At 29.6% G+C, this 26,862-nt stretch overlaps 1 protein-coding gene across 1 annotated transcript in view; it reads right to left on the bottom strand.

The window, feature by feature from the left end:
• Positions 1-26,862, bottom strand: part of Nup160 (nuclear pore complex protein Nup160) — a 75,921-nt gene that overhangs the window by 22,871 nt on the left and 26,188 nt on the right. The window contains exons 7-14 of the mRNA XM_075372994.1: positions 23,685-23,845; positions 20,876-21,133; positions 18,907-19,064; positions 15,886-16,067; positions 13,363-13,520; positions 8,691-8,796; positions 6,141-6,219; positions 223-498 (exon numbers count right to left, since the gene is read on the bottom strand). Of these exons, the coding sequence (XP_075229109.1) occupies positions 223-498; positions 6,141-6,219; positions 8,691-8,796; positions 13,363-13,520; positions 15,886-16,067; positions 18,907-19,064; positions 20,876-21,133; positions 23,685-23,845 (1,378 nt within the window). The remainder of the gene's footprint in view (positions 1-222; positions 499-6,140; positions 6,220-8,690; positions 8,797-13,362; positions 13,521-15,885; positions 16,068-18,906; positions 19,065-20,875; positions 21,134-23,684; positions 23,846-26,862) is intronic.

The following is a 26,862-nucleotide window of genomic DNA, read 5'->3' as shown; positions in this document are numbered from 1 at the left end:
TAATATTTAGTACAATATTAAAATTTACACATTTCCTATTCGTTCATGCATAACCATCTGTGCATACACACACACACACACACACACACACACACACACAGAGAGAGAGAGAGAGAGAGAGAGAGAGAGAGAGAGAGAGAGAGAGAGAGAGAGAGAGAGAGATATTACTAACTTGAAATTTAATTTCTAATCAATAAAATATACTGTAATAAAAAAGGATACATAGCATATGCAAGAGCTGCAGCAGCATTTAACAAAGAAGACTGAGCTATTCCTTCATGAGCTAAAAGAAATTTGTGTAAAAGCAATGGTGGAGTATGGGAAAACAGATTCATACTGATTGGACGTAATGAAGAACCATGAAATTGTGCTTGACAAAGCCATTTTAAAGTCCATAACTGTTGGCAAAGTTCTTGAGTTTGTTGCCACCATGTTGCTTTTAAGCTTCCACCGAGAGATAATTCTAATAGTAACAACAACTTTATACACATATCCAATCTGAAATAAAAAAAAAACAAACAATGTAAAATGCAATATTATAAATAACTTTCAAAGAGAAATTTTATAAGATTCTAAGTAAAACAATCTATATTTAAATTTATAAACTTATTTAATACAAAAATAATTTAAATTATCCTTGTAAAACTATTAATAAACAAATTTTTTGTGGTTGTTTCTGAAATAATTACTGATGTATATTTAATAAACCCGATTGTGGAAAATATCAGCCCAGTCTTAATTCTATGCTAGTGAATACACCTTGTTAACAAAACAAAAGATTTTGTGCAAGATTTTTCCAAAAAAAGGCCAAACTTTAAATTGCGCACCAACATCTGCAGATGGCATGCTCCAGCCACCACGCCACCTAGCAGCATATCTTGGTAGCAAAACACCATTTACTGGGTTCCAATCTATGCATTAGTTGTCAAGTAACTACTGATTGAGTTAGGTCGTGTATAAGCTGTTCATTGGATTAGTAAAAAAGCAAAAATGAAGAAGTTAGAGGAATAACATATGTGAAATTTTGCATAAAACTGGGAAAGGAGGGCAAAAGTTCGGTTGCTGAAGATCCAAGGATTGGATAACCTTACACATCAACAGACAACCAACATGTACAGCATGTGTGCACTGCAATTCATCAAAATCATCATTTAACTGTTCATGAGGTTGCTGAAGAAGTCTCCATAAGTGTAGGATCTTGCCATTAAACCCTGACTGAAAAAACTTGCGATGTATTGTATCAGTGCAAAATTTGTGCCGTGTTTGTTGACATATGACCAACCAGAATCATGTTCAAATTTGTCAGCAATTGGTTGCAAATGTGGATGACAACCTTCTCAAGAACATCTTAAACAGTTTTAGTTTTTAATTAAATCATAGTCTTCAAATGCAATTTGGTGATTCATCATTTCATATTTTTGCCTATATTTATTGTAATATTAATATAATTATAAACATACTTAATATTAATTAATTATAATATTAATTATTAATATAAATATTAATATAATGTAATAATATTGTGTATTAATTTTAATATTTTACTAGCATATCCATTTTTTTTATTGTTATTACAATCTTCCAAGAACATTTTTTGTAATCAATAACACTATGTTTGCATTCTAACAAATTGTTGGCTACAATTGTTTTTTGTTTTTCTAAGCTGTGTATTGTTCTGTAAATCTTTTTTTAAATGATTGTTGGTTTTACCAATATAAATATTGTATATTACTCTTAAATCTATTATTATTATTATTTAGTCTCAGATTTGTTATTAGTTATTGTCTCTATTATTTTTATTATTGTTATTTCTTAAATACTTTATAATCTGGTTATTTGGTTCATATGCTTTTTTATATTTATTTTTATCATATATGTTAGTAATTTTTTCTACTATTTTATTTGTGTAATTGTATTTTGGGTAAACAATATTATTAATCTTTGTGTTATTTTCCTGTCGTTGTATTTTAGTATAATTATCATGGTGCTTTTTATACTGTGTTTTTGTAATTTTTTTCTATAATTTTATCATCAAACCCATTACACAATTGTTATTTGTTTTATTTCATCTATTTTTTTTGCAGTTTATTTTTATTGTTTTTTGTATAATTAGTGAAGTGAATAAAAACCAGTATTTACTTTTACTTGCAATTATACAAGTGTTTACTTGCAGTTCTGTGAATAAACAACGGTAAACCAAATACTTGACAAGTATTCTCTTTACTTGTAAAATAGGGAAGTGAATAACCTTTACTTATCAAGCGTTTACTTATAACTACATACAATTACTGATTCCGGTCAGACTTTACTTAAAATGAGTGAATAAAATCCTAAGTTCGGAAGAGTATTCAAGTATTTACTGGTAGAATTTCAAGGTAGCTATTTAGTAACATTATCAAACTTTCATTTAAATTTTTTATACTTGGTATGGCTGCCTTTGTCAACATTCTTCAACCAAAACTTACAAAGAAAGGAGAGCATTGAGTCGAAGAAGATATGAAGAACTAATTCCTTTTACAAAAGAATCAGTTGAATTTTTGACGAACGCTTTTTTGGAAGAAAGTAATGAAAAGCGAGGAGGTGCTCTGTCATCGCAACAGAAGATGGAAGTATTTTTGCGGCACTTATCAGACCTTGGATTTCAAAACGGTGTCAGTGAAGACTTCGGGATTCACTGTTCTACAGTATGCAAAACTTTCGATTACGTTCTGAACAAAATAAATGAAAAGGCATCTCAGTGGATTCACTTTCCACAGAATGCTCATGAGTTAAATGAAGCCAAGAGAAAATGGAGTTCTCGCTTTAAAATGCCGAGCGTAATACGTACTGTGGATTGCACACACTTAGAAATAAATAAACCACCATGCTACGGAGACTGTTACATAAACCGTAAGAAGTATCCCAGCATCAACGTTCAGGTAACATGTGATTCCACCGAAAAAATCACTAGCGTTGATGCTTCTTGGCCGGGTAGCTCCCATGACAGTTGCATTTGGAGACGGAGCAGTGTTTGCCAAACCATGGCTAAATTTAATGGTACGGTATGCCTTTTGGGAGACAGTGGGTACGGAATTGCCCCGTGGTTAATAACACCTTTTAAACCAGCAGGAAACAGGCAGGAAGAAGTGTTCAATAAACAAAATTCTAAAGAAAGAGTTGTTATTGAACGCATTTTTGGTCAACTTAAGAAACAGTTCCCGATATTGGCGAATCTTGTTCGTGTAAAATTGGGAAAAATTCCGAAAGTATTTGTGGCATGTTCTGTTTTACACAATGTTGCAAAACATTTAAATGACGAATATTGTGAGTTAGAAGAAAATATCAATTATGAAAGAGAAGAGGATGAAAATGAAGGACCAGAAGAACTTGAAGAGGATGGAATTCGTCTCAGAGGGCAGGCAAGAAGAAATAAAATCATGGCTTTGTTGGAAAATTGATTTGGAATAAACTCCTTATCATTTTACCATTTTTTTACATTTATCATTTATTAAAAACTTTAATAAAATTTATTATTATTATAAATTTGTTACCCTTTTCCTTACCTCATTTTGTACATAAAAAAATGTAATAAGTATAAATAACAGGAGAAAAATAAATAAAAATAAATAAAACAAAATTAATCATTTATACTGGATACTTCTATATTATACTGGTGTGTGTGCCAGCATGTGCGCACGCAAATGAATGAGCATGTGTTAACACACATACGCACGCGGCCCCTGCAAGTATAAATGGATTTTTAATATTTTTTTTTGGAAGTGATAGGTTTTTATTTTATTTTATTAAGGCTTACAAATACAAAATTAAATACATAATTTTTTTTACAGAAATACAAAATAAGGATTACTTCAACAATATGTATTGGCTGAGATCAAAATCTCTGTTCTCTTCATTAACTTCGCACCGTTCTGTTGAAGATGATTGCAGCTGACGTAATTTAATTTTCTCTTATTCCAGTTCTATCTCCTCTGCCTTAATTTTTATTTCCTCTCTCTTCATTTGCATTCTTGCAAGTTTCAGCTGCTCGTTGAGAACGAGTCGTTGAAGATCAGTGGTTGATAGATCGGCTGTTTCATCAGTGTCCCAATGTTGTCTCTCTTTTTTACGCTTTTCAGTTGATAGATCGGCTGTTTCATCAGTGTCCCAATGTTGTCTCTCTTTTTTACGCTTTTCAAGCTGTCCTGATTTTGAATGATTTTCGTCTGCTGACTTGTTAGCGATTTTGTTAGTAGGCTGAATTGGGGTATCTTCTTGAATCCTATTTTCAATTCCTACATTGGTTGTTCCCGGTATCTGATGCAATACAGGATTTTCTTGAATTTCAATTAACTCAAGGAGGTTTGATTCCCATTTTAGTAATTTCACTGCTCTATTCCCACTTTTATTTTTGTCGTTTTCTTTTTAAGGTCTGTTTTCATGTTATTTAAATTTTTTTTAGTTTTTCTACTGTAATTGACTTCCCCGCACTTTTCTGATATTCCTTCTGAATAGTGTTCTATGCTTTTTCTTTGGCAGCAATTCTTTTAGAACTCATACACCGGTCTAAAACAATGGTGGTCTTCGAGAATATTTACCAAATACATTCTGCTACTTTCTGACGCAGATGGCTCTACTGGTTCTTGTACTTCGAAATTAGTCTCTTCACTAGACATGATGATGTTTGCTAAAAGACGCAGGCAAACGGTGCTGGATTGATTAAAACATGAGAAACATTTGATGTATTGACAAAAGTATCTGAACATGATGTTGTACAGGATATGAATCATATAAGTGTTTACTTGATAAGTAAAAAGAATACTGGATAAGTAAAAGCAAAATGGGAAAACTACTCGCAAATACTCGGAAACTACAAGTGTTTACTTATAAGTATTAGTAAAAGGTTATTCACTTAGTCTCAAGGGCTTACTTTACTTGACCAGTATTTACTTTAAAGTAAAAAGCATAGTTTATTCACTTCACTGATTGAATAGCTCTAAAAATATTATGTTTTTATATGTATTAATTTTTTTGATCACGGGTGATTAGAATTTAAATATATTGTAATATTATTTATGGGTTTTCTATAAACTTATGTTTCTATTTATGTTTATTTTGTTTTCAATATCTAAAAAATGTATTTTTCTGTTACTTTCTATTTCAAATGTATAATAACAATAAAAAAAATATATATTAGGAAGATATTACACATTTATAAATATAAGCAAAAAATGTAAAATGATGAACCATTAAATCAATTTGAAAACAATATTTAATTAAAAACGTATTAATTATAAGGGTTGGCAATAATGACATTAGAACAAGGGAAAATATAATGTTTTTAAATAATGCATCATTCCAGTACTGGACAGCAGAATTTGCATATTCCTCCTCAACAAAAAAATTAAAAATTTATAAAACAGTAACAATTTTGATAATTTCTAAATTCAAAGATTTTTTACAAAACAATTGATTTTAATGTAATTATAGAATTAAATACTAACTGAAGATGCAGGATTCTGCAAAAATTGATTCTTAGAAAGTTAAACTTACAAGTGTAACTTATCTATTTAGAGTGTTTTGGTGGTTTAATTTCATTTAATAAATGTATACTCAACAAGCCTGTAAAATAATAGTGGAGTTTTAAATGGTAATAGTTTCAGAACAAAGCATTGTAGATTAATAAGTAATAATATTAATACTTGTTTTATTATTGTACCTTATCCATTTTATAATTTTTTATGCTGACAATTTTATTTCAATATTCATTGGTCGATAAAAAAATATAACTATAATTATGATCAAACCAAATGGTTAAAGCAATGATAAATCTGTTCCTAGATTGACTAAAATTTTATGAACTTTTAAAGAATTTTATAAATTTGGTTTTAAAATACTAAATAAGGAAAACACAAAAATATTAAATTAGTAAATCTGAAAGGTTTTTAATCAACTTAACAGTAACATATATTAATTTGCAAGCACCCAAACTAAACAAAAACAATAAATTCTAATAAATCTGAATTTAAGAAAATGCTGGTGAGGCACAGCATTTTTCATACATTATATTTCTATATCCCATGCACAAGCTTCAACCTTATGTGGCAATACAAAAAAAAAAAATACCTTTAGCAGACAAACATAAATAAAATTTTGCAACTCACCTAACGGATACCAACTGATCAAGTGTTGAAACAATAGTACTAATGCCTAAATGACTATTTAATGAATCTCCTTCACCTTCTACAAGTAGAAAGATAATAAAAATTAAATTAATGACACTTTATTATATTCTGATGTAACACAGGTGATTCAAACAACCGGGAAATTAAAAAAATTATATAATGTTAATGAAATATTTTTTTTTTTAGAAAATGAATTTTATTTCATGTAATTATACAAATGTTGCCATTTTATGATACATACATTTTAGTTTATTTTTTAAAGATGACATCTTGCAGGTGACCTCCTCTTATATGTAAACACTCACGAAGTCTCTTCGTTAAATTGTTCATGGTTTGACGTAAAATCTCAACTGGAATTTCCGCAATTGCTTCTCGGATCTTTGCCTTCAGTTCTTCCGTTGTAGCAGGTCTACTGTAGAACACTTTCCTTTAAGGTGACCCCACAAAAAGTAATCGCAAGCTGAGAGATCAGGCGATCTGGGAGGCCATCTCATCTCGTGAAATGACACGTTGTCCAAACAATCGGCGTACAGCTGCCATCGATATTCGTGCAGTATGTGACGTTGCTCCGTCTTGTTGAAACCAGGCTGTGTTAAGAATTGGTGGAAATCTCTTTTGTTGTTTCACAACAAAAGTTTCAAGCATGGCCACGTAACGAGCCAACGTCACTGTAATTGCAAGACCGTTGTCATCCTCAAAAAAATAAGGGCCTATAACACCGTAAGATGACATAGCACACCACACGGTCTCTTTCTGGCTGTGCAACGGACGCTGGTGTAGCTGCATAGGATTTTCTTGTGCCCAGTATCTGAAATTTTGCTTGTTAACATATCCACTGAGGTGGAAATGCGCTTCGTCTGACATCCACAGTTTCTGAACAAACTCTTCGTTATCATTTATCTTCTGAAGCATTACATTACAGAATTGTGCTCGCACAACTGCATCGTTCGGTTTCAGTCCTGGACGATCTGCAACTTGTATGGATGGAATTGCAAGTCCTTCACTAACATTCTTCGAACACTTGAACTATGCAATTGTAAAGCTTGAACATACTGTGGTGTACGGACGGTTCGCTCACGGCCTGGAGGTTACTTTTTCATTGCCGAACCAGTTTCCTCAAAATTAGATATCCATGTTTTAATTGCATGTGCTGATGGAACACGGTCGTGCCGTCCCAGATTAAAATGACGGCAAAATTCTCTACGCGCTCCCTCCACACTGTCATTATTTTTGTAAAACGCTTTGATAGCAAATGCACATTGCTTACCACTCCAAGGATCTATGACAACTAAATGGCAGGTTAGGTTAGAGAGGCTGGTGCCACTTATCAAGTGGTACCAATCGCCCACGGCTACCAACACAACTTTCAAAATTTCTCGTTTCTTTGAATCGCCCAGTATTAAAAAAAAATCTCTAATGTATTTAAATTAACAAATAAATATTAATAATTGCATATGGTATGTATGAGTCTAATATCATGCTACCTTTTAACTTTATTACACTATATATTCATGACTGATTCTAACAGTCATCTATAACAATCTTTTGTTGCAGTTCTTACAAGTAAATTGTGATGTTTTTAATCACTAGTTGGATGGCATGTTGCTTTTATAAACATTAATAAAATACATTAAAATCATTGCTCACATTATGTTTAACAAGCAGAAAAATAAGGTCATTAAAGTGACTATTGGGCAATGCAATATCTGTATTTATTGAAGCTAAAGTAGACTATTTATTATTTCCATCTTTCTTAATTTACTCAGCCACACTTAAATATTCTGGTTTATTTACAAGGACAACTATTAGAGCAAATATTTGTTACATTTCAATTCTACCAAATAGAGAATCTGGTGTGCAGCTTTTAAAATCATTTCCAAATATTTTTATATCATTGACATAAAATAATGTTTAAAATCTAGTACATCTTCTAATAAAATAATCATTTAATCAAATTACAATTTTCAATGTTGAGTTATGTTTCACAGTAACAAGTAAAATCAGTACACAGAACCACCATACAATTAAATACAAATAATTCTTAGCTACTTCAATAAAAAAAACAACAATACAGTAAAGAGATTATAACAGTAGTTGATGATTGTAAAAAAACTGGTAAAGTGATAAATAAATAAAATATATTAGAACATCATCTCAGTCTACTGTCTCCAATTATTGAAAAACCTTATATGAAACTATCTTTTGAAAATTAGTTTTTAGGTTTGAATATTCCTCTGTATGGTAGTGACATCTACATATTAAAATCAAGAACATAGATTATAATGTACCCAAGAAAATAAAAAAATACTGTTTTTGGGCAGCTGCAGAAAAAAGACATGTTAAAAAATAGCAAAAATATATATAGCAATTAACATGAGATTTTAATTTCATACACATCATTTATTTAAAAGAGAATTATTTAGTTTCAATCAAAAGTTTTAATTAAATGATTTTTAGATCAACTGTTAAAAATCTAGCAGACAACAATAAATAAAAAATTAATGATAAATTCAGGAATAAATAACTTACCTTTGGCAGGATTCGGCAATGACATGGAAAGCATTCTTAATATGAAACTTAAACCCTCTTGCATATTAAATTGCTCATGTAAAAGTGCCTCTAATTCTTTCACAGCCTACGTAAAACAACATGATTTAATATAAATATTACTATTTTCTAAATCTTAAAACAGTTAGCCAATTATAGACTAATTACAACCTTAAAAAGTAAAATGAAATAATTGAAAACAGAAATTATGAATTTACAAATTCATAATTTGTTAATTCACTCTGGGACACGTTATTTCAGAGAAGAAAAATGACGAATTTCTCTTTTCAATAAATTATGAAATAATGAGATGTGTTAAGAATTTTACAATTCACGACAAGAGTAGGTTGTTTCATCCACAAAATTTAGTTAAAGATGAGAATGTATGCATATTTTCACAATAGTTCATATGAAGGTAAAAAATCTAAATCTGTCTGGTACTGCCCTTAAAAAGATTTTTTTCAAGTCTTAAAAAGTTAAAATAGTCTTCAGATCCAGATAATTAATGAATTACCTGTTAAACTGTCATGTGTAGAAATATTTGTAGGATATTAAATTCTTTTTATTCCTCTTATTCTCTTTATTCCACTTAATTATTATGAGGGATATCTCTAAAGTACAGACCGCTGGGAAATTTCTCTTCTTAAGATCGGCGAACCTGTGTTGTTCATGGCCACGCTAGTAATGTATGCCCTGCATTGTTGTCTGTAAATTGTTGCATTGTAGCATCTTTGATTACATGTGAGTTATTACATTATAAAATGAATAGGAAAATTGATGTTGCCACCGATTCTAAAATACATGGAGTCATACATTTTTTAAACCATAAACATTTTAATCCAGCTGAAATTCATAGGGAGTTGATTGCTGTGTATTGTGATAATGTAATCAATAAAAGAAACGTCCAAAAATGGTGTGAAAGGTTTAGAAATAACAGAATTAATGTGTATGATGAGGAATATTCGGGGAGACCCTCTATAATCATGAGGACTTCTTGAAACGCGTCAATGATGAAATCAGAAATGTTTGTCGCTCAACATTTCCGACCTGGCCCTTCTTTTTCCTGATATTTCAAGAGCTGTTATTGGTCACATTGTTCATGACCATTTAGCCTTCAGAAAGGTTTGTATACGTTGGGTGCCGTATGTCTTAACGGAACATACAAAAAATTTGAATCGATCTGCTTTGAAATTTTTGATGCGCTACACAGAAAAAGATGAGTTCCTTAATTTAATCGTTACCAGTAATGAAACACGGATTTGGTATTACATGCCAGAGAGAGAATGGCATCATCCTCAATCACCAACCAGACCAACTGTTTACGCCAACGCGTAAGATAGTTTTATTCCAATAAATTCAAGGTTATGGTCGAGTCTTGTAGTTTACAGGCTTGGTAAATTTATTTTGCATTTTTGTAAGGCTTATCATACGTGTATTTTTAAAATAGGTTGTTTGGGTTTGTTTTCGATTTAAATTTCTCTAGGCTCCAGTTTGACTTACTGTTGCATCATCATATTGGCGTCAACTTATTTTTATCACGCATTATTTATTGCTGTTTAGTCTTAATATATATTATTCTTAAGTGTTTTTTATTCTCAACCAATTTCAATATTGTCATAGTTCCTAGAAGTCTATTTCTCTTTGTCTGCCCTGATGTCATTTCTTCAACTTGTGCGTTTTCAGAAATTATTTTTATCAGTCTTACGTAATTATGTTCTAATTATAGTGGTCTGCTTGCTTGTAAATTATTTTTGTTTTGTCTTCATTCCCGAATTCCACACGTTTTCTCTAATCGTTCTCATACTAACACTTAGACACTACTCTTGTTGCCAACACACACTCTCTTAGGTCTACCTAGGTTTGGTTGCCCCCTCTTTTCACTCATGCCATTTTTTCGGCAGAGTAGATCAAACTTTCCCATGTGTGGTCGACTGTGACCTTTCTCTCTCATACTTAATGTTTTTAAATACTTTTGTCGTCTTCGTATTCTCATAAACGTTGTGGTATTTCTCCGTCAAAATATTCTCTAGTTCTACTCGTCAGGGTTTCGTGATTTCACAGATCTCTATGTTTTTGTTTTGCCTCGTTTCTTTGTTAAGTTAACCTTCAAATTCTGTATATTACGTCTCTCCGGAAAGTATTTTCAATCGCTACAAACTGCCAATTCTATCGACGCCGAATCTTCTCCAGCTGCTGATTACTTTTTTCATCAATGCAAATTCTCTCCAAACTCGTTGCTACATATCTGAGGTGCTACGTAATTATTCAACTTCTAATCACAAATTGTTACCTCTGTTATTTTTGATTCGCCATCACAGACTATGCCAAGGATAAACTGTATGTATATGTGCACTTTAATTTCACGAGTTCATTTTTTACCAATATTCGTGTGTTATTAAGGGCTGTTCAAATCCTTAATTATTTATTATAGTAAACAGTTGCGTTATTAGTAAAATTTGTAAAACATTCAGTTAATCGTACATTATGCATTTCAACTTCAAGTTTAGTTTAAAAAACCATTTATTCACTCAAGTGCAGTCACGAAAGGTGGCTTAAATAAGGTTATGTTATTATGTCATGTGCAAATATATTTTATGTGCTTATTACATTTTGTTTTTATTGTACTTGACTCTATCATTCAATTTAATGTAATTTGTTAATCGCAGAGATTAATTATTATCTACTCATGAACTGTATTCATATTACTTCTCTTAAATTAATCTAAAGAAAATAACTCCTGATGTGAAGTTACGATTTTGGACTTCTTTGTAATTTTATATTTTCAAGAAAGCTTGTTTACTAAAATATACTCTATTTATATGTTCACTTTTTTCAATTTGATTATTGTAATTAACTCTTTTTTTTATACTGGAATATTATCGTGGCCTTTTTTCTATACTAAACTAGAATTACATGTTTTAATTATTTAATGTTAAGTTTGATGATGTTCATAATTCAGAAAAGGCCAGTGCCAATAATAAGATTTACTGTAGTTTATTTGTCTAAGTTAATGACATTTGTTCATTGCTAATTTTTCAATATTACAGCATATGTCAGTAATGCAATAGTTTTCCAGTCATACTATGTTTATTGACGTTTTGTTTTTCTAAGTATATAATTGTAAATAACGTGTTTTATGTTCTCTTGTTGTTTTCAGGCTCTGTTAAATTGTAGATTTTCAAAATGTGTATTTGAAAAATGTATATTCATGTATTTTCTCATTTAATATTATTATTACTGATATGCTGATTTCAGCTGATATTTCTTATATAGAATTAAGTTATGTTTATTTCATAATTTCATTTAATTTAAGGTTATGCTTTAACATAAAAGTTCATTTGTTTTCTTTCTAATTAAAGTCCAATTTCTTTTGGCAAATACGAGCTGTGTGTTCTTTTATTTTTGTTAACTTTACCCAACACCAACAAAGGTCAAGCCACAGCAATTTTCATGCAAACTGATGGCAAAAGTCTTTTGGGATTGGTTTGGCATACTGCTGATTGATTTCATGCCACTTGGAACAAGTATAAATGCAGAAGCTTACTGTAAAACTCTATGTAAGTTACAGTGCGCCATTCAAAATTGGCAACGTGGGCGGCTGACCGATGGCATCGTCCTGCTATGCACATCCACATGTTGTGGGTCCAACATGTGATTTACTGAGAACATTTGGATGGGAAATTTGCAATCACCCACTATATACTCTGGACTTAGCTCCTTCTGATTACCATTTGTTTGGGAAATTGAACAAATTTTTGATTGGTAAGCAATTTGCAGGTGACGAACTTAAAAATGCTATTAATCAGTGGCTAAATAGACTGGTGGCAGAGGAAAATGACGAGGGTATATTGAAGCTGGTTTCTCGCTATTATAAATGTTTTAATTAATGTGGCAATTATGTAGAAAAATAAATTATGTAGTTTAAGAGAAATAAAAAGTATTTATACAGTTTTCAGAATAAATTTTTTTACAATGAAACGGTCTTTACTTTAGAGATAACCTCTCATATATTTTTACATACTGCTTTATTTCATATTATTGTACATGAATTGATCAAACATGAATTAATATGATCAAATTTTGCTATTTTGCTTGTAAGTCTAGTTGAACTAAAATCAACACTTTGAAAATGCACAAGGATAGAAGTAAAACAAAAAAAGGATAGGAGAGAGATAGTCACTCATTATTCTACACCTTCTATCCTTTCCTTAAATAGATATTGAACAAACAGAAGATTTCACATTTTTCAAAACTAAATAAGGAGTCCTTTAAAGTGATCAACAATGGTAAATAAAATAACTCACATCATTTTTTAAAGCACATTAAGAAAATCTGGTTGAATATTTACAACTGTCATTTTACACATTTTTATATATAGCCTAAAATTATGTAAAAAAAAAAAGTTCAAGATTTTTTTCATCTTGTGATAATCTTCTGGCAATGAGTTAAATTCAGTAAAATACTATCCAAATTTGGTTATTTTCCAGTCATATGCTTGCTCACTCAAGAGTTAAGGCATGTAAATATGTAACAAGGGTAATTTCCAATCAATAGACTGCTTACATAATTCGAAATACGGCTTACTCCTTAAATTATCAGGACATGAATTATTTTAATAAATGCTTGACATAAATCAAGTAATACATGTACATACCTGTCTGATTGATTTTTCTGATTCTATTTCAGCAGCTACTTCAGCTATTACAGTATCTAAAGATCCAATATTGTTAAGCGCTGCTTCAATTTTACATCTAGCATCTTCACCTTCATCCAGAAGTTTCACTACTCTCATAACTACATTCTGGTTATAACCTAAATAATTAAAAGCATTTTTAAAAATCAGTATTTACTCAATAAAACAATGTTTTGAAATAAAATAGTTAACATAACTAATATAACATGACTAAGAAAAAATTATTTTTAACAGATTAAAAAGTTAAAAAATTTGAACTTTTTAATATACAGCTCTAATTAAATATAATTCAATCATGACTGAGAATGGAGGATCCGTGGAAGTACTTTCATGATAAAATTAATGTAAGATATTTCTTATCTTAATATTCTGTAATAGGTTGTTTATATGAATAAAATTAAAAATATACATAAAAATTAAATTGATTTTATACTAAAAGATGGTAATTGGGAAACAACAGAGGACAATAGATAAAATGATCAGTAAGTAAATAAACAATAACTATATACATAAAAATTAAACTGATTTTATACTAAAAGATGGTAATTGGGAAACAACAGAGGACAATAGATAAAATGATCAGTAAGTAAATAAACAATAACTATAAAATATTAATTTATAACTAGGTCTCAAAAAAATTTTTATTTAAATGCCAAAGTGGTATACTCTCTGTAAAACAAACAATACAACAATACTGAAAACAGGTTACATTTATTTACAAATAAAAGTGAAATAGGGAGATAGAAGCGTGCAAGATAAAAAATATTTAATTACTATTTTACTTAAAATATAAGTATTATAGACAAAATACACCAAGAGTTTAATGTCAACATTAGATGCATAGAAACAATAATTATAATTTTTTTTTGGCACACAACGAGGTGTTGATATCAGAGGCTGGACAAAATACTAATAAAATAAGCAATTAAATATAAAAATAATTTAAAAATTAAACAAAAATAATATAAAAACACAGCATAGATGTAAAATGTCTTGTTGTATGCTAAAAGTAAAATAAAAACTAAAAAGAACAAAATTACCATCTCGCATATACCAATGACATAAATAGATGAAAAACATTATATGAATCATCAAATATTTGAATCCAGATGTACGGCCTTAGGAAATAATAAGAGACTCAATAACATCAATACACTGTTACCCAAGATATTTCAGCCCCAAGCTTAAACTTCCTTCACAATGCCGCACAACAGACACAGTCTTCAAGGATGTGGTGTACTGTTAGTTGGTAGTTGCAGCGAACACTGACAGCATCAAGTTGATTCATGAGGTGGCAATGGGTAAGTCTAGTGTGCCATATTCGCAAATGGCTAATAATAAACTCTTCGTGAAGATTATTACTGCATGAGGAGCTCCACAGTAACAATAGTGTTCTTAACTGATTGAAGTTTATTGTTGATGGTAGCATTCCATTCACTTTGCCAGTCATCATGGACCACTCTTTTAGGAAACGCATAAGGTCATCAGAAACAATGTAATTAGTGAAAGGAAGCTGCAAACAAGCCTCTTTTGTCAGCACACTCATTGCCTGAAATTCCAACATGATTGGGGATCCAGCAGAAGCTCATACTTGTGTTATACTGTGTCATTTCAGAAATGATACAGTGAATATTACAGATAACAGGATGTCTGGAGTACCTGTCATTAATCACCTGCAAGCCACTCCTGGAATCTAAACAGACAAATATATGTCAATATGTTGGGCTAATTATATTTAAGGCCTTATTAACAGTACACAGCTCTGCGACAAAAACACTGACGATGTGGGATGGCCAAATATGTATGTTCTACTGTCAACCAAAAAAGCAAATCACCAGAATTATCATGTTTAGAGCCACCTGTACAAAAACTAGAGCATCAGGATTCATGCAATTTATAATATTATCAAATTTTTCTTGCAAAATAATCGGGATACATGCAATTTTTATGATACCTATAAAGACTAAAACAATAATTTACAGAAGGCTGTGAAGGGGGTAATAACATTGAGTAACAATAAGAACTAGAGGGAATTGAATATTTTGAGCTAAGAAAAGGTAGTGAGCTCTGATGCCAAGCAGTAGATCTCAGCTGTTTCTGATATTGATGAAGATGTGGGTTAGAAAATACAAAAGTTAGAGTGACATAAGTAAAAATAATAAAAACTGCAACAAATGCATCATACATAAGAAAATCAGTAATTGTAAAATGTAAATATTACTAACTGAAAATCAAGATCTTCTTCAAAAAATTTTATTAAGGTAGACCTTAAAAAGTTTTGAAAAAACAACCTTTTACATTAAATCTATAAAAAAAAATTTATTACAAAAAAAATATAAAAATATTGAGTCAAATGAGATTCTAATTAGAATAATCAGAAAGTCATTTATTCAATTACCTCATCAAACAGCAAATACTAAAAAATATATTATTTTAAAAAATAATTTTTTTCATAAGAAATTAATAAATATTTTATAACATTACCAAATGAGATATCAGTATCAGTGAAGGTAAGTACTTCAACAGAATCCATTGAACGTAAAAAGGAGAATCCAGTCTTTTTAACAACTGCAATACACTGAGTAGCAGGTAACCAAAATAAACCTAATGCAGCTGTACCAGTCTGTAGATACTGCACACAACATGAATAGAATCTTGACCAACATCTACAAGCATTTAATTGAAAAATATTGTGTTAAATAATTAAATTAATATTTTATGTATATTAAACTAAAAAGAAAATTGAGTACACTAAAATAATTAAATAAACACAAATTTGAAAAATTTTATTGGTGAATAATTTTAATAGAAATGAGATAAAATATAATTTACAGATCTGTAAAAATAATAACTTATATTTCTTCAAAAAGAATATCTTAATTACTCACGGTGAAACCTATGTTTCATCAGAATTTAGAATTCAGAAACACATAATGACAAGATCTCGTAATCAATATTTAAAGTTTATTAATATTTTCTTAAAACAAATAAAACTTTTAAAACACTCTAATCTATGGACAAAAGTGTAAGACAAAAAGCAAACATCTTCAAAAAAGTTGTAAATAGGATATTAGAATTATGTTACAGATCTAAGAGATTAAAATAATACATGATGATAAATGCATCAAAAATTGCTTATTATTACCTTTATTCATATCTAGGTTACATATACTTTCATAAAGTCTACCTGTTTTTGTTCTCTATTTACACTGCTAATAATATAATGAAACATTGACAACTAAATCTGGCTAGTAGGGTGAATGGGATAGCAGAGAAATTCTTTGCTTTTTCAGAAACAAGTTAACAATCAAAAAATGCAGTCGTGCAACTGTACGTTGCATTGACATGAAGACTATAGGACCAATTTTCTTAAGATTTAGATTTGTAGATGAAATTGAGGTAATGCACTGGATTAAAGCAGTCAATTACAACAATAAAAAATAAATTCCAAACAAACCCATTTTATCCAATAAATAAAATATTATTCTGAATTATAGTAAATACATTTATTCTATTAACATGAATAGGAGCACAAGTAGAAGAGCCATACATCTTTACAGGATAAATTTTAACAATTAGATACTTTTCATACTTCATTTTAAACCCAATAAAAACAAAAATATTTACCATTTACACTCTAACTTCCTAGCATGATAAATGATAGTATTTTTAACATCAATAAATACAGTTAGTGTCATTTTCATTTGCAATTTTTACAATCTGACCTTCTGAGCTTTTGATTTCTACATGCTAAGCTAAGTTGCATTTTGAAATTTTGTTGTTGGATCATCTAAAAGTTACAAGTTCAATCTTATTAAAATCCAGTTCAAATGATTTCTATCTTGACTGAACTACCTTAACAAATTCAACAAACAATGCAGCACATTTAATCCTTTTGTTTCAAGGTTAACAAATAAGGAATAAAATGTTCACACAATTTATTTTTTATAAAATCTTTGAATAATGTTACACACCGTCTACCAACCTTGTAATTTCTTCTTTCAAATACTCAATGTTTGATATTTGACCAAAATGTTTTGAATCAGTTGTGTCAATTTTTGTGATATGCATCCTGTCTGTAATTGTCCCTCTTTGAACAACTTATGTCACTCAAATACAGTTGTTTTCAATAAACCATTCTTCATTATATGCAAATTTCAACATATTATACATTTTCCCTATTCCAAGAGTAATTGTTGCTCTTTGTTTCATCTTTTAAATTGAAACACAAACAAAAAATGAACCTCAGCATATTTGTATAACTTTCAAACTGTATCGACAAAGGAAGTTGAGCCTTGTATAACCTACAAAGAACATTTTCTCTATACAGACCATTGATTTCTGATATCACTAGTCCTAGCCACAGAATAAATATACAAACATAATGGTCACACTGTATCAATAAAGTTTCTAAACACTCTTGATAGATGAAAATGTAGGTCATATAATTTAAATAATTATTCATATAATTTAAATAATTATTCATCTAATCTAAATAATATTCTTACTTGCGCTTGTATTTTTGGAGGGATCAGGAAAAATGGTTTTAACAGGACCTCAGTCATGTGGTTGTTCATACACCCAAAAGACAGGACAAGGCAGTACCTGTACCATATCATACATAGAAAGCACTAGCTCCTTACACTAGCATAATGAGGCAACCAAAAGATTTGATGTGAATCACCAACATAATCTATACTGGGAACAAAGGGATCAATAGAGAAAAAAGGTGGTTAGCGAGAAAAGAAAACTTATCCACAAAGGAATCTCAAATGAGACAAACACCATCCAGAGGATTACTTGAAGGTCCTTTCAGATAACATGCATTTATCAAAACCTCCTTGGGAAATTAGGACATTTTACCTGGGATGGAAGCAGGAAATTACTGATCAATGATTTTTGCATTGAAAAGCATAATATATGCTACAAAAATTGCTTTTTCCTTATATAATAAATAGCTGTCCAAGAAAAGGTTGTCTTCCTTAAGAAATATACTTGCTCATCACACAACTGTACACCTTGTATAAGTATCCAACTGAGCTAAAAATTACACAATTATGCTACCAGTAGAGGTGATATTCTACTGATAGTCCAAAAATGAGAATTGCACTTACAACTGATGAATTATGATTCATTAAAATCCAGGACTAGAAGTAAGATGAAAGGTACTGATAAATCTAATTAGCATTATGTTTGGTAAAAATAACAGGTCCTAAATACGAATTAATAATAATATTGCATGTAATGAAATATTTATAATTCTTGTTTCTGAATGGACAGCAACAACAATTCCCTTTGCTAAGCATAAACTTCTACTTTTATTTATAGCTACCCAGATTCATATTTCAGATGTACTTTAGACAAAATAAATTTAATTAATAACTTTTAACATTTATTAAATGCCTATAAATAGTTTCTTAACAGATTACAAGGTATAAAACTAGCAAGTACTGATAAAGATGAAATATAATATTCAGTAGCTACATAACATAAACAATAAATCACCTATCAGCAACTTCAAGGTACTCGTCATCTGTTAATTCATATTCTGATACTTCAACTTGAATTTCAGCTTCCACTGCTTGACACACATTTTGCCTTAAATCTCCACTGTTGGTTATTTCACTATCAGCAATGCTGATATTTCCAGGCCTTCGATATATCTGAAATAAAAAATAATCAATTGTAAGAAAAAATTAATCAGTCACTAATGTAAAAAAATCATAACTAAATGAGGATAGATAAGTTATATCTATTTCAATTTAGTATTCTTTTACTCAATTATGAATATATCTATTAAGAATTTTTCAATGGTCACTGGGATTAATCTAAAAGAACTATCTCAAGAGTGGCAGTTTGAGACCAGAAGAATATAAGCAATAATAAGGGTAATAGCACATTTGATGCAGTATACTACAAAAATAAAAAGAGTACAGTGTTATTTTCATAAAAATAGTACACTGTTTTTACAGTGTGAAACAGTAGTGTACTTCCATAAAAATATATATAAAATATGGATCTAGTGACATCTGAGAATGTTTCAGAATTAAACTGGTTTGGGAGATTTAATACAATTATTAGAAATTTTATATATATTAAATAAATAATAAATGATGGTAAATCAAAAATACAGATAAAAAAACATTTTTATTTCCACTTATTTAAATGAAATATACTTATTTTCTATATAATCCCGCCATACTTCCATGCATATTTTTAAAGAAGCTGTTGATTAAATAAGAAACTGGTGCATTGCAAATTTTGCATTCCTTCCATGACTTCATAGAACAAAAGCTCTACTTTCAGAAAGCAAAAATGATCAAAATTACTTGGAGCTGGTTCAGCACTGTACAGTAGGTAGTCCAGCAGCTCAAAGAGAAATGATAAAGGTAAAATATTCTTTTGTTGGGTGTATTAATAATAAATACCTGGAGGAAAATTACCACTTTTGGAGTTGATTTTTGCTTTCAGTGATTGCAATAGTTTTCACTAATCAATGTTACAAGTGATTTCAACGCAAAGTATTTTATACCACCTTCAACTTCAATTTTATCTATTTTTCAGAAAAAGCCAGACTTTTTTACTTTACTTGATCACTAAAAACAAGTAACAAAATGCACAGTTTGAAACTTTGCAGCACACCATCTAACAGATCACACTTGATAAATATCAAAGTAATTATATCATGATTGCACCAATTTTGTATCAGGCCAAGAAATCTTTGAATGACTCTGACTAAGAGGATTCGTATAGCCAAGATTTCTTTACTTGAGAGGCATCTGAATGCTTCCAAACCAATGGTGTAAGTAGATTAGAAACAATGTATATTATGATGAAAAGTTACCTTCAGTTTCAGAAAATAGATCTATTATAGTTTTTGTTCTATTTACAATTATAATTTAGATTTGCTTGATTTTTTTTAATAATATAAACATCTGAACTGACTTTTTACTTACATTTACACAAAAATTAATTTTTGATAGTGTGGTACAAAATAATTCAGAAAAACGTTTTTTCCTACACCCAGAACAATCATTTTTCATATATGTACATTAAATTCAGTTATTTTCAACAATAAAGTACACAAAACTAAACCTTTTACAACAGCATAATGCTGCAATGACACTACCTGAATGACACTCAGCTCCTTTAAACATAAAAGTTAAGGCCTTTTAATCATTTCATGAGTGACAATGTAACACTTAGGTTGAAAGAAAACCAAATAAGTATTTCATAATAAAAAATACAGTAAATTGCATTAATAATTTATGTTCGTTCACTTATGGTAAACACTAATTAATTATTAGAGCAGCATCCAGAATTAAGTATATATATATATATATATATATATATATATATATATGTGTGTGTGTGTGTGTGTGTGTGTGTGTATGTGTGTGCAAGCATACACACACTCATGTGTGCATAAAACATATTAGAATCATTAAAATATTAAAAACAAATGAATTCTTACACTTAGGGCTCTGTTGATATCAGCTACTGAAAAGACACCAGGTTCAAATATTGCATCAAGATAAGCTTGCCTTGGATCAATCATAGGATTTAAATTTCTTTCAAAAGGAGGGGCAGGTTGTAATGCGGCCCAAACCCAATTAGTTGAAGAAATAAGACTATAACTAACTGCAGTTTCTCCTTGATTGGTTACCCAGATGCACCAAACTGAACGATGGTTATCTTTAACACCTAACCATACTTCAACAAGATCATGATTCTAAAACAGAACAATCATTTTCAATACATTATACAAGATATTCTGAAACACAAAATACAAACTAATTTTTTTTAAATTACATAATCTTAATATGTATATATAAAAATATATATAATATATTAAATATATATTATATATATATATTAATATTATAGTATATATATTATATATAATATGTATATATAAAAATTCTTAAGCAATATTACTTTAAAAAATCAATAAACAAATAAGAAGTAGCTGTTAGTTGGCATAAAAGCCCCGAACAAAGGATGCTATTTTACGGAAAAAGCTAAAAGGTGACTTCTACGGCCACACCAACTGCAGTTATGTCTATGGTTAGACCAGTATAGCTGGACTAACTTGTTATTTATCATAGCAATTAAAATCAGGGATATAATCTTGGTATATATTTTGTTTTTAGTTTTGAATATTTTTCATGATTTTGTTTAATTTTAGAAAACCAAACTGATAAGCTTCAATCAGGCAAACTAATATTTCTAAATTTTTCAGCATTATAATATCCTCAATTTAATGTTAAGCTATTTTTTTTTTTTTTCAATTATTGTATTACAAACATATTTTTACTACAAATTTATTTATTTTTTTAATAATTTTCATATCTTACAAAAATTTAATAAAACAGATGTTATTAAACTTCATTTCCACATAAAATTTAACAAGAATTGTGGAGAGTACAACTTGTTATACCTAGTAGTAATGAGCATACCCAATCCAGCAGAAAATGCATTTAAAGGGTTTAATATTTAAATAATTAGAATCCTCTCATATTATCAAATTACTGTTACTGTTAAACGGTGGGAGGGAGGTTGATCAAACTTGCAAAAATAACCTTTAACACCCTGTTGTATCATTAAGTGTTACAAGTATTCTGTAATACAAATCTCAGGTTTCAAATCGAATCAATCATTTAGTTCTTATAATAAGAATAATATCTTTTTCTCTTACACAAATTATAAGAATAAGTAATTAATTAATCTTAATTAGAGTGGTAAGACTTCTATTATAGACTAGCAGGCCCGTCTAGCCAAAACCTGAACCCTGAGGGTTCAGGTTTTGGCTAGGGCAAATCCAGAACCTACTCAGGGGTTCCTTGAGGCCTACACCATGGTCACAGAGCTTGCTTCGCTTGCCTTTCCCGTCTACCCAGAGGGCTCCACACCCTGGACCCCTGAACCTCTCACGGTTGTAAGAATAATACTGATAAATAATAATTATAGTATTCAGGCTTTATATAAACCTGAAAAAGAAACTAAATTAAAAACTAAACTAAAATTTAGAATAATAACTAAAGTGCACATACCTTTAATGACAAAAAATTCATAACTTATTTCTTTGCCATGGTGGCAGAAATATAATAATGACGCAAAAGGATTAATCTATTTTTTCCTTAATGAGTATCTTTAATTAGGGGTGAAGAATATTTTTAATACCTTAACCTTCAAGAGAGCTAGGGCCTCAGTCAATGGCTTTAAACCTTCCCCGAGATAACACAAATGTATCCTATAAACTTGAAAATAATTGGTCGGTTAGTTTTCACGTGATGCAATAACAAACAGGCAAACATTATATATATATTTATATTTCTGTGATCTGTTAGATCGAGAGTATCTGATGCATGCAAAAGTTAGCCTTCAACCTACTAACAAATACGTCATTTGAATTTTGAGAATTGAGCAATTGTTTGCAAAGATATTATAAGAGAACCCCATCGCATCGCCCAAGACAGCACCTCAGGAGCCCCCATTTATTACCAGCTGATGGTGATGATCGGTCTATCCTCTCACAAGGTTATCACATACTTTACTAGAATAGAAATTTGTTTAATTTATTTAATATTATTTTATTTAACACAAATTTAATTTAATTATTTTTGTAATATTATTCATTTGATTGATTCAAATCATTCAGTTTAAACCCAGCTCACACAATGATACAGACTTACAGTTCACAGTTCATTAATTCAATTCATTAAAGTTTCGGCTTCAACCAGAAAATCTCCACAAGATATATATATATATATATATATATATATATATATATATATATATATTTTTATTACGAAATTTTTCAAGATGAAATATATCTAAAAAACTTCTTAGTTAAGCCAAGAAATATGGGTAAAAATTTGGTTGCAATTGATCAAGTAGTTTTTTTGTTTATCCTTAACAAACAAAAACCATCTTCTTCTTTATACAATAGTATAAATGGAAAACGGCATCAATCATAATAATTTACTTCGGTGGAAGGATTCTATTAACAACTTGGAAAATTCGGTCTAAGTTTGGACCAACTACTAAACTGTAATTGGGGTAAAAATCATTCTGGGGATTATATCACAAAAATGCTTAATGCTGAATTTATTAATATTCACTTGGATATTATTCCTGGATTTCAGAAAAATTAATATTTGTTTATGGAAACTGAAATTAATTACTGACATCAGAATATTTAGCAAATATCATTAACCTCCTCTTAAATATAAAAAAAAAAATAATAGTATAATAAGAATATCAACATATTATACACAAACCTCAGGTGTAAGAATTGTAGCGATTCGTGTAAACTGAAATACTCCAGATTCCAAACTTGGACTAACAATTACTAAACGGCTGCCATTGGTAAATCCTAAAAATATACAGAGTAACAATTCTCCATTTGCATCAACTGCTTTTCTTATGGAATGATTTTGACCTGATCAAGTAAAGAAAATAATTTAAAAAATTACAATTGCTACATTTTTTATATAATAAATATTTTCATAACTACTAAATTCAATACACTTAAATCATGCAATGTTAAGGACCAAAAATAATTACAATGTTTTTTACCCCTAGAATCAACAGTTAAAATCATTAAAATGGCAGCAAATTTTTACATTTTCTGAAATCATAATTCCTAGAATTGCCAACGTGTGTGTAGTTATGACTAATGTTTAAATAGAGAGAAGCTTTACATTTTAACTACATAAATAAAATATGTTTACATATTTGTACAGTTTGTGGTAAATGTTTATAAAATCTTCAGAGTACACTGAACAAAATACAGCAGTATTGTTCAATATAATATAATGAGGTTGACAATTCAAATAGTATGTAATAAATTCAAATGTAATAAATTTGGGTATTGTAATAAATTCAGAAAAATGAATAAATTATTTAGCAAGATTATACAAAGGAATAATTACAATTTACTTTGCATTTTAATTTACTAGCAAGGATAGCCATGTAATAATTGAATGCTTTCATAATGAACACTGGTTTCAATAAAATTATGATTTTATCATTAAAATCTGAAAAGTTTTTCGTGTCCATTCTGAATATTATTATGATTAACTAAAATACTGTATTTAAATTTAAATATTTAATCTACATTAGATAATAAAAAACCAGATTACGTACCTAAAAACCTTTGAACCTACAAGTGAATCTTATAATGTCCTTAAAACATATGAGGTCTGTTCAGAAAATAACCAAACTTTATTTTTATTATTAATTTTAAATTACTGATCCTTGTCCTCTTCAAAGTACTCTCCTCCCCTATTTACACACTTTTCCCAGTGGTGTTTCCACTTCATGAAGCAGTTCAGGCCATTTGAAATTCCTTTTAAGTTCTGTGAAAAATTTGCTTTAATGTCATCAATATTCTCAAAGCGGTGTCCTTTCATCATCGATTTTAATTTCGGAAATATGAAAAAAATTGCAAGCAGCCAGGTCTAACAAGTAGGGAGGCTGAGGGAGGACCCATCTATATTTGGCATAAAACTGACAAATTGACAAAGCTGAGAGTGCAGGCACATTGTCATGGTAAAGGAACTATGAGTTGTCTTACCACATTTTGCAGATTTTTTCCCCATAACTGTTGTAAAATGCCTTGGTAGTAGGCATGGTTCACAGTTTAACCTTGAGACAAAAATTCAAAATGCACAATTCCATTAAATAAAAAAGCACAGAACATCACATTGACATTGGATCGAGACTGATATGCTTTCTTGGAGCGTGGAGATCCTTTGCCAATCTATTGTGATTGAACTTCTGTTTCAATGTTGTAGCCGTACACCCAGCTTTCATCTTGCATTATTATCCTTTGGATAAATGTTACATCATCACTGGCTTTTTCAAGAAACTGCCAATGAACATCCACTCTATGTTCTTTCTGCTGTTTGGTCATCAAATGAGGAGCAAACTTTTTTGTAATTTGATGCATGTTCAATTTTTCAGTCAAAATGTCATGGCATTTTGATCCAATCGAGATGCTAACCTTTTCTGCAAGTTCTCTGACAGTCAATCTGCATGCACCAGTTCGTTAATTTTCTGAATGTGTCATCAGTTGCCTGTCAAAATTGTTACTGTTTTATAAATTTTGAAGTTTATTATGAATATATGTAAATTATACTATCCAGTACTGGAATGAAGTAATAATTACATCTTTTTGGTTTACATTTCATATAATATTATTAAACATTAACACAGCGGTCAATATATTAATGAATTATTTAATTTAAAAAAAAATATATATATTTATAGGATGTCTTAACAAAAAGTGAAGAAGTTCAAAATATATTCCACAAATGAAAAAAAAACTCATATAACACAGACCTAGAAATACTTCATTTTTTAATTATAGCTTGAGAAAAATTTTGCCCTAATTTCTGCTCCAAGAGTAAAATGGAACCATACTGAAATTCTTGGAACTTAAATTAATGAATATATATACGTCATGGTTTCACATGGTTTTTTATCTGAGAAATTGAATAAAACAGGTCCCAAAACTATCTCTAGTAATTTTTAAGAAAGTAATAGTAAAATACAAACTAGCATAACAAAACACAAATTTTAGATTTGAAGTAAGGTAAGTTCATTCAATACAGTAAACAAATAAAATTTCACAATTAAACCTGCAGAGAATTGAATGCTGAGAAAATCTATATAAGTAATGTTAACTGAAATCAGGAAGAATTTTAAAAAATTTACTTTTAAAAAACAAAGCAGATCAAACACAGTAGAAAAGTACTATATTATAATTTACTTACTGTAATTATATTAAAAAAGTGAAATAAGAATCATTTTAGTATTGGACAACATCCAGAAATTAAATCAATTATTAAAAATAAATAATATTACTAACTTATTATTGCAATAAATTTTTGAAAATGTCCTCCTTCCCTGTTTGCATAACATTTTCTTCAATTAAAAAAATTTCTTGGATGACTCTCCTTAATAAATCATGTTTATTTCATATAACTTCAACTATTAAAAATTCTTTAAGTAATTTTTCTAGTTATCTTTTTTTTTAATACTATGATTTCATATGATCCCACACATAGTAATGCTAGATCAGATGACCTAGTAGGTCAACTTAGTAGGTCAACAACTCCTTTTATGCAAACTTAAAAGATTGAAAAACTGATGTGGCCACCAGTTTGAAAATCAAAATTATGTTTTCACCATAATGTTTTATTTATTAGAGAATGTTAGTGTAAACATGGGAACCAAATAATATTTATTATGATTCCTTAATCTCATGTGAGATATATATTTTTCTTCATTAAAAAATGGGAAATCACCATGTTTCCCCTAAGTTTTGTTGGTACATTTTGATTTGTAATATCTAAAAATGAATAGCAAGACACACTTCCTTGTTACAGTCTGTTTGTATGAGTGTGTATATATATATAAATCTGGACGAAATGATTCCGGAACCGATTTAAA

The sequence above is a fragment of the Lycorma delicatula genome, chromosome 8 (genome assembly GCF_047948215.1).
Source record: "Lycorma delicatula isolate Av1 chromosome 8, ASM4794821v1, whole genome shotgun sequence".
NCBI lineage: Eukaryota > Metazoa > Arthropoda > Insecta > Hemiptera > Fulgoridae > Lycorma > Lycorma delicatula.
This window is presented reverse-complemented; position numbering and strand designations above follow the sequence as displayed.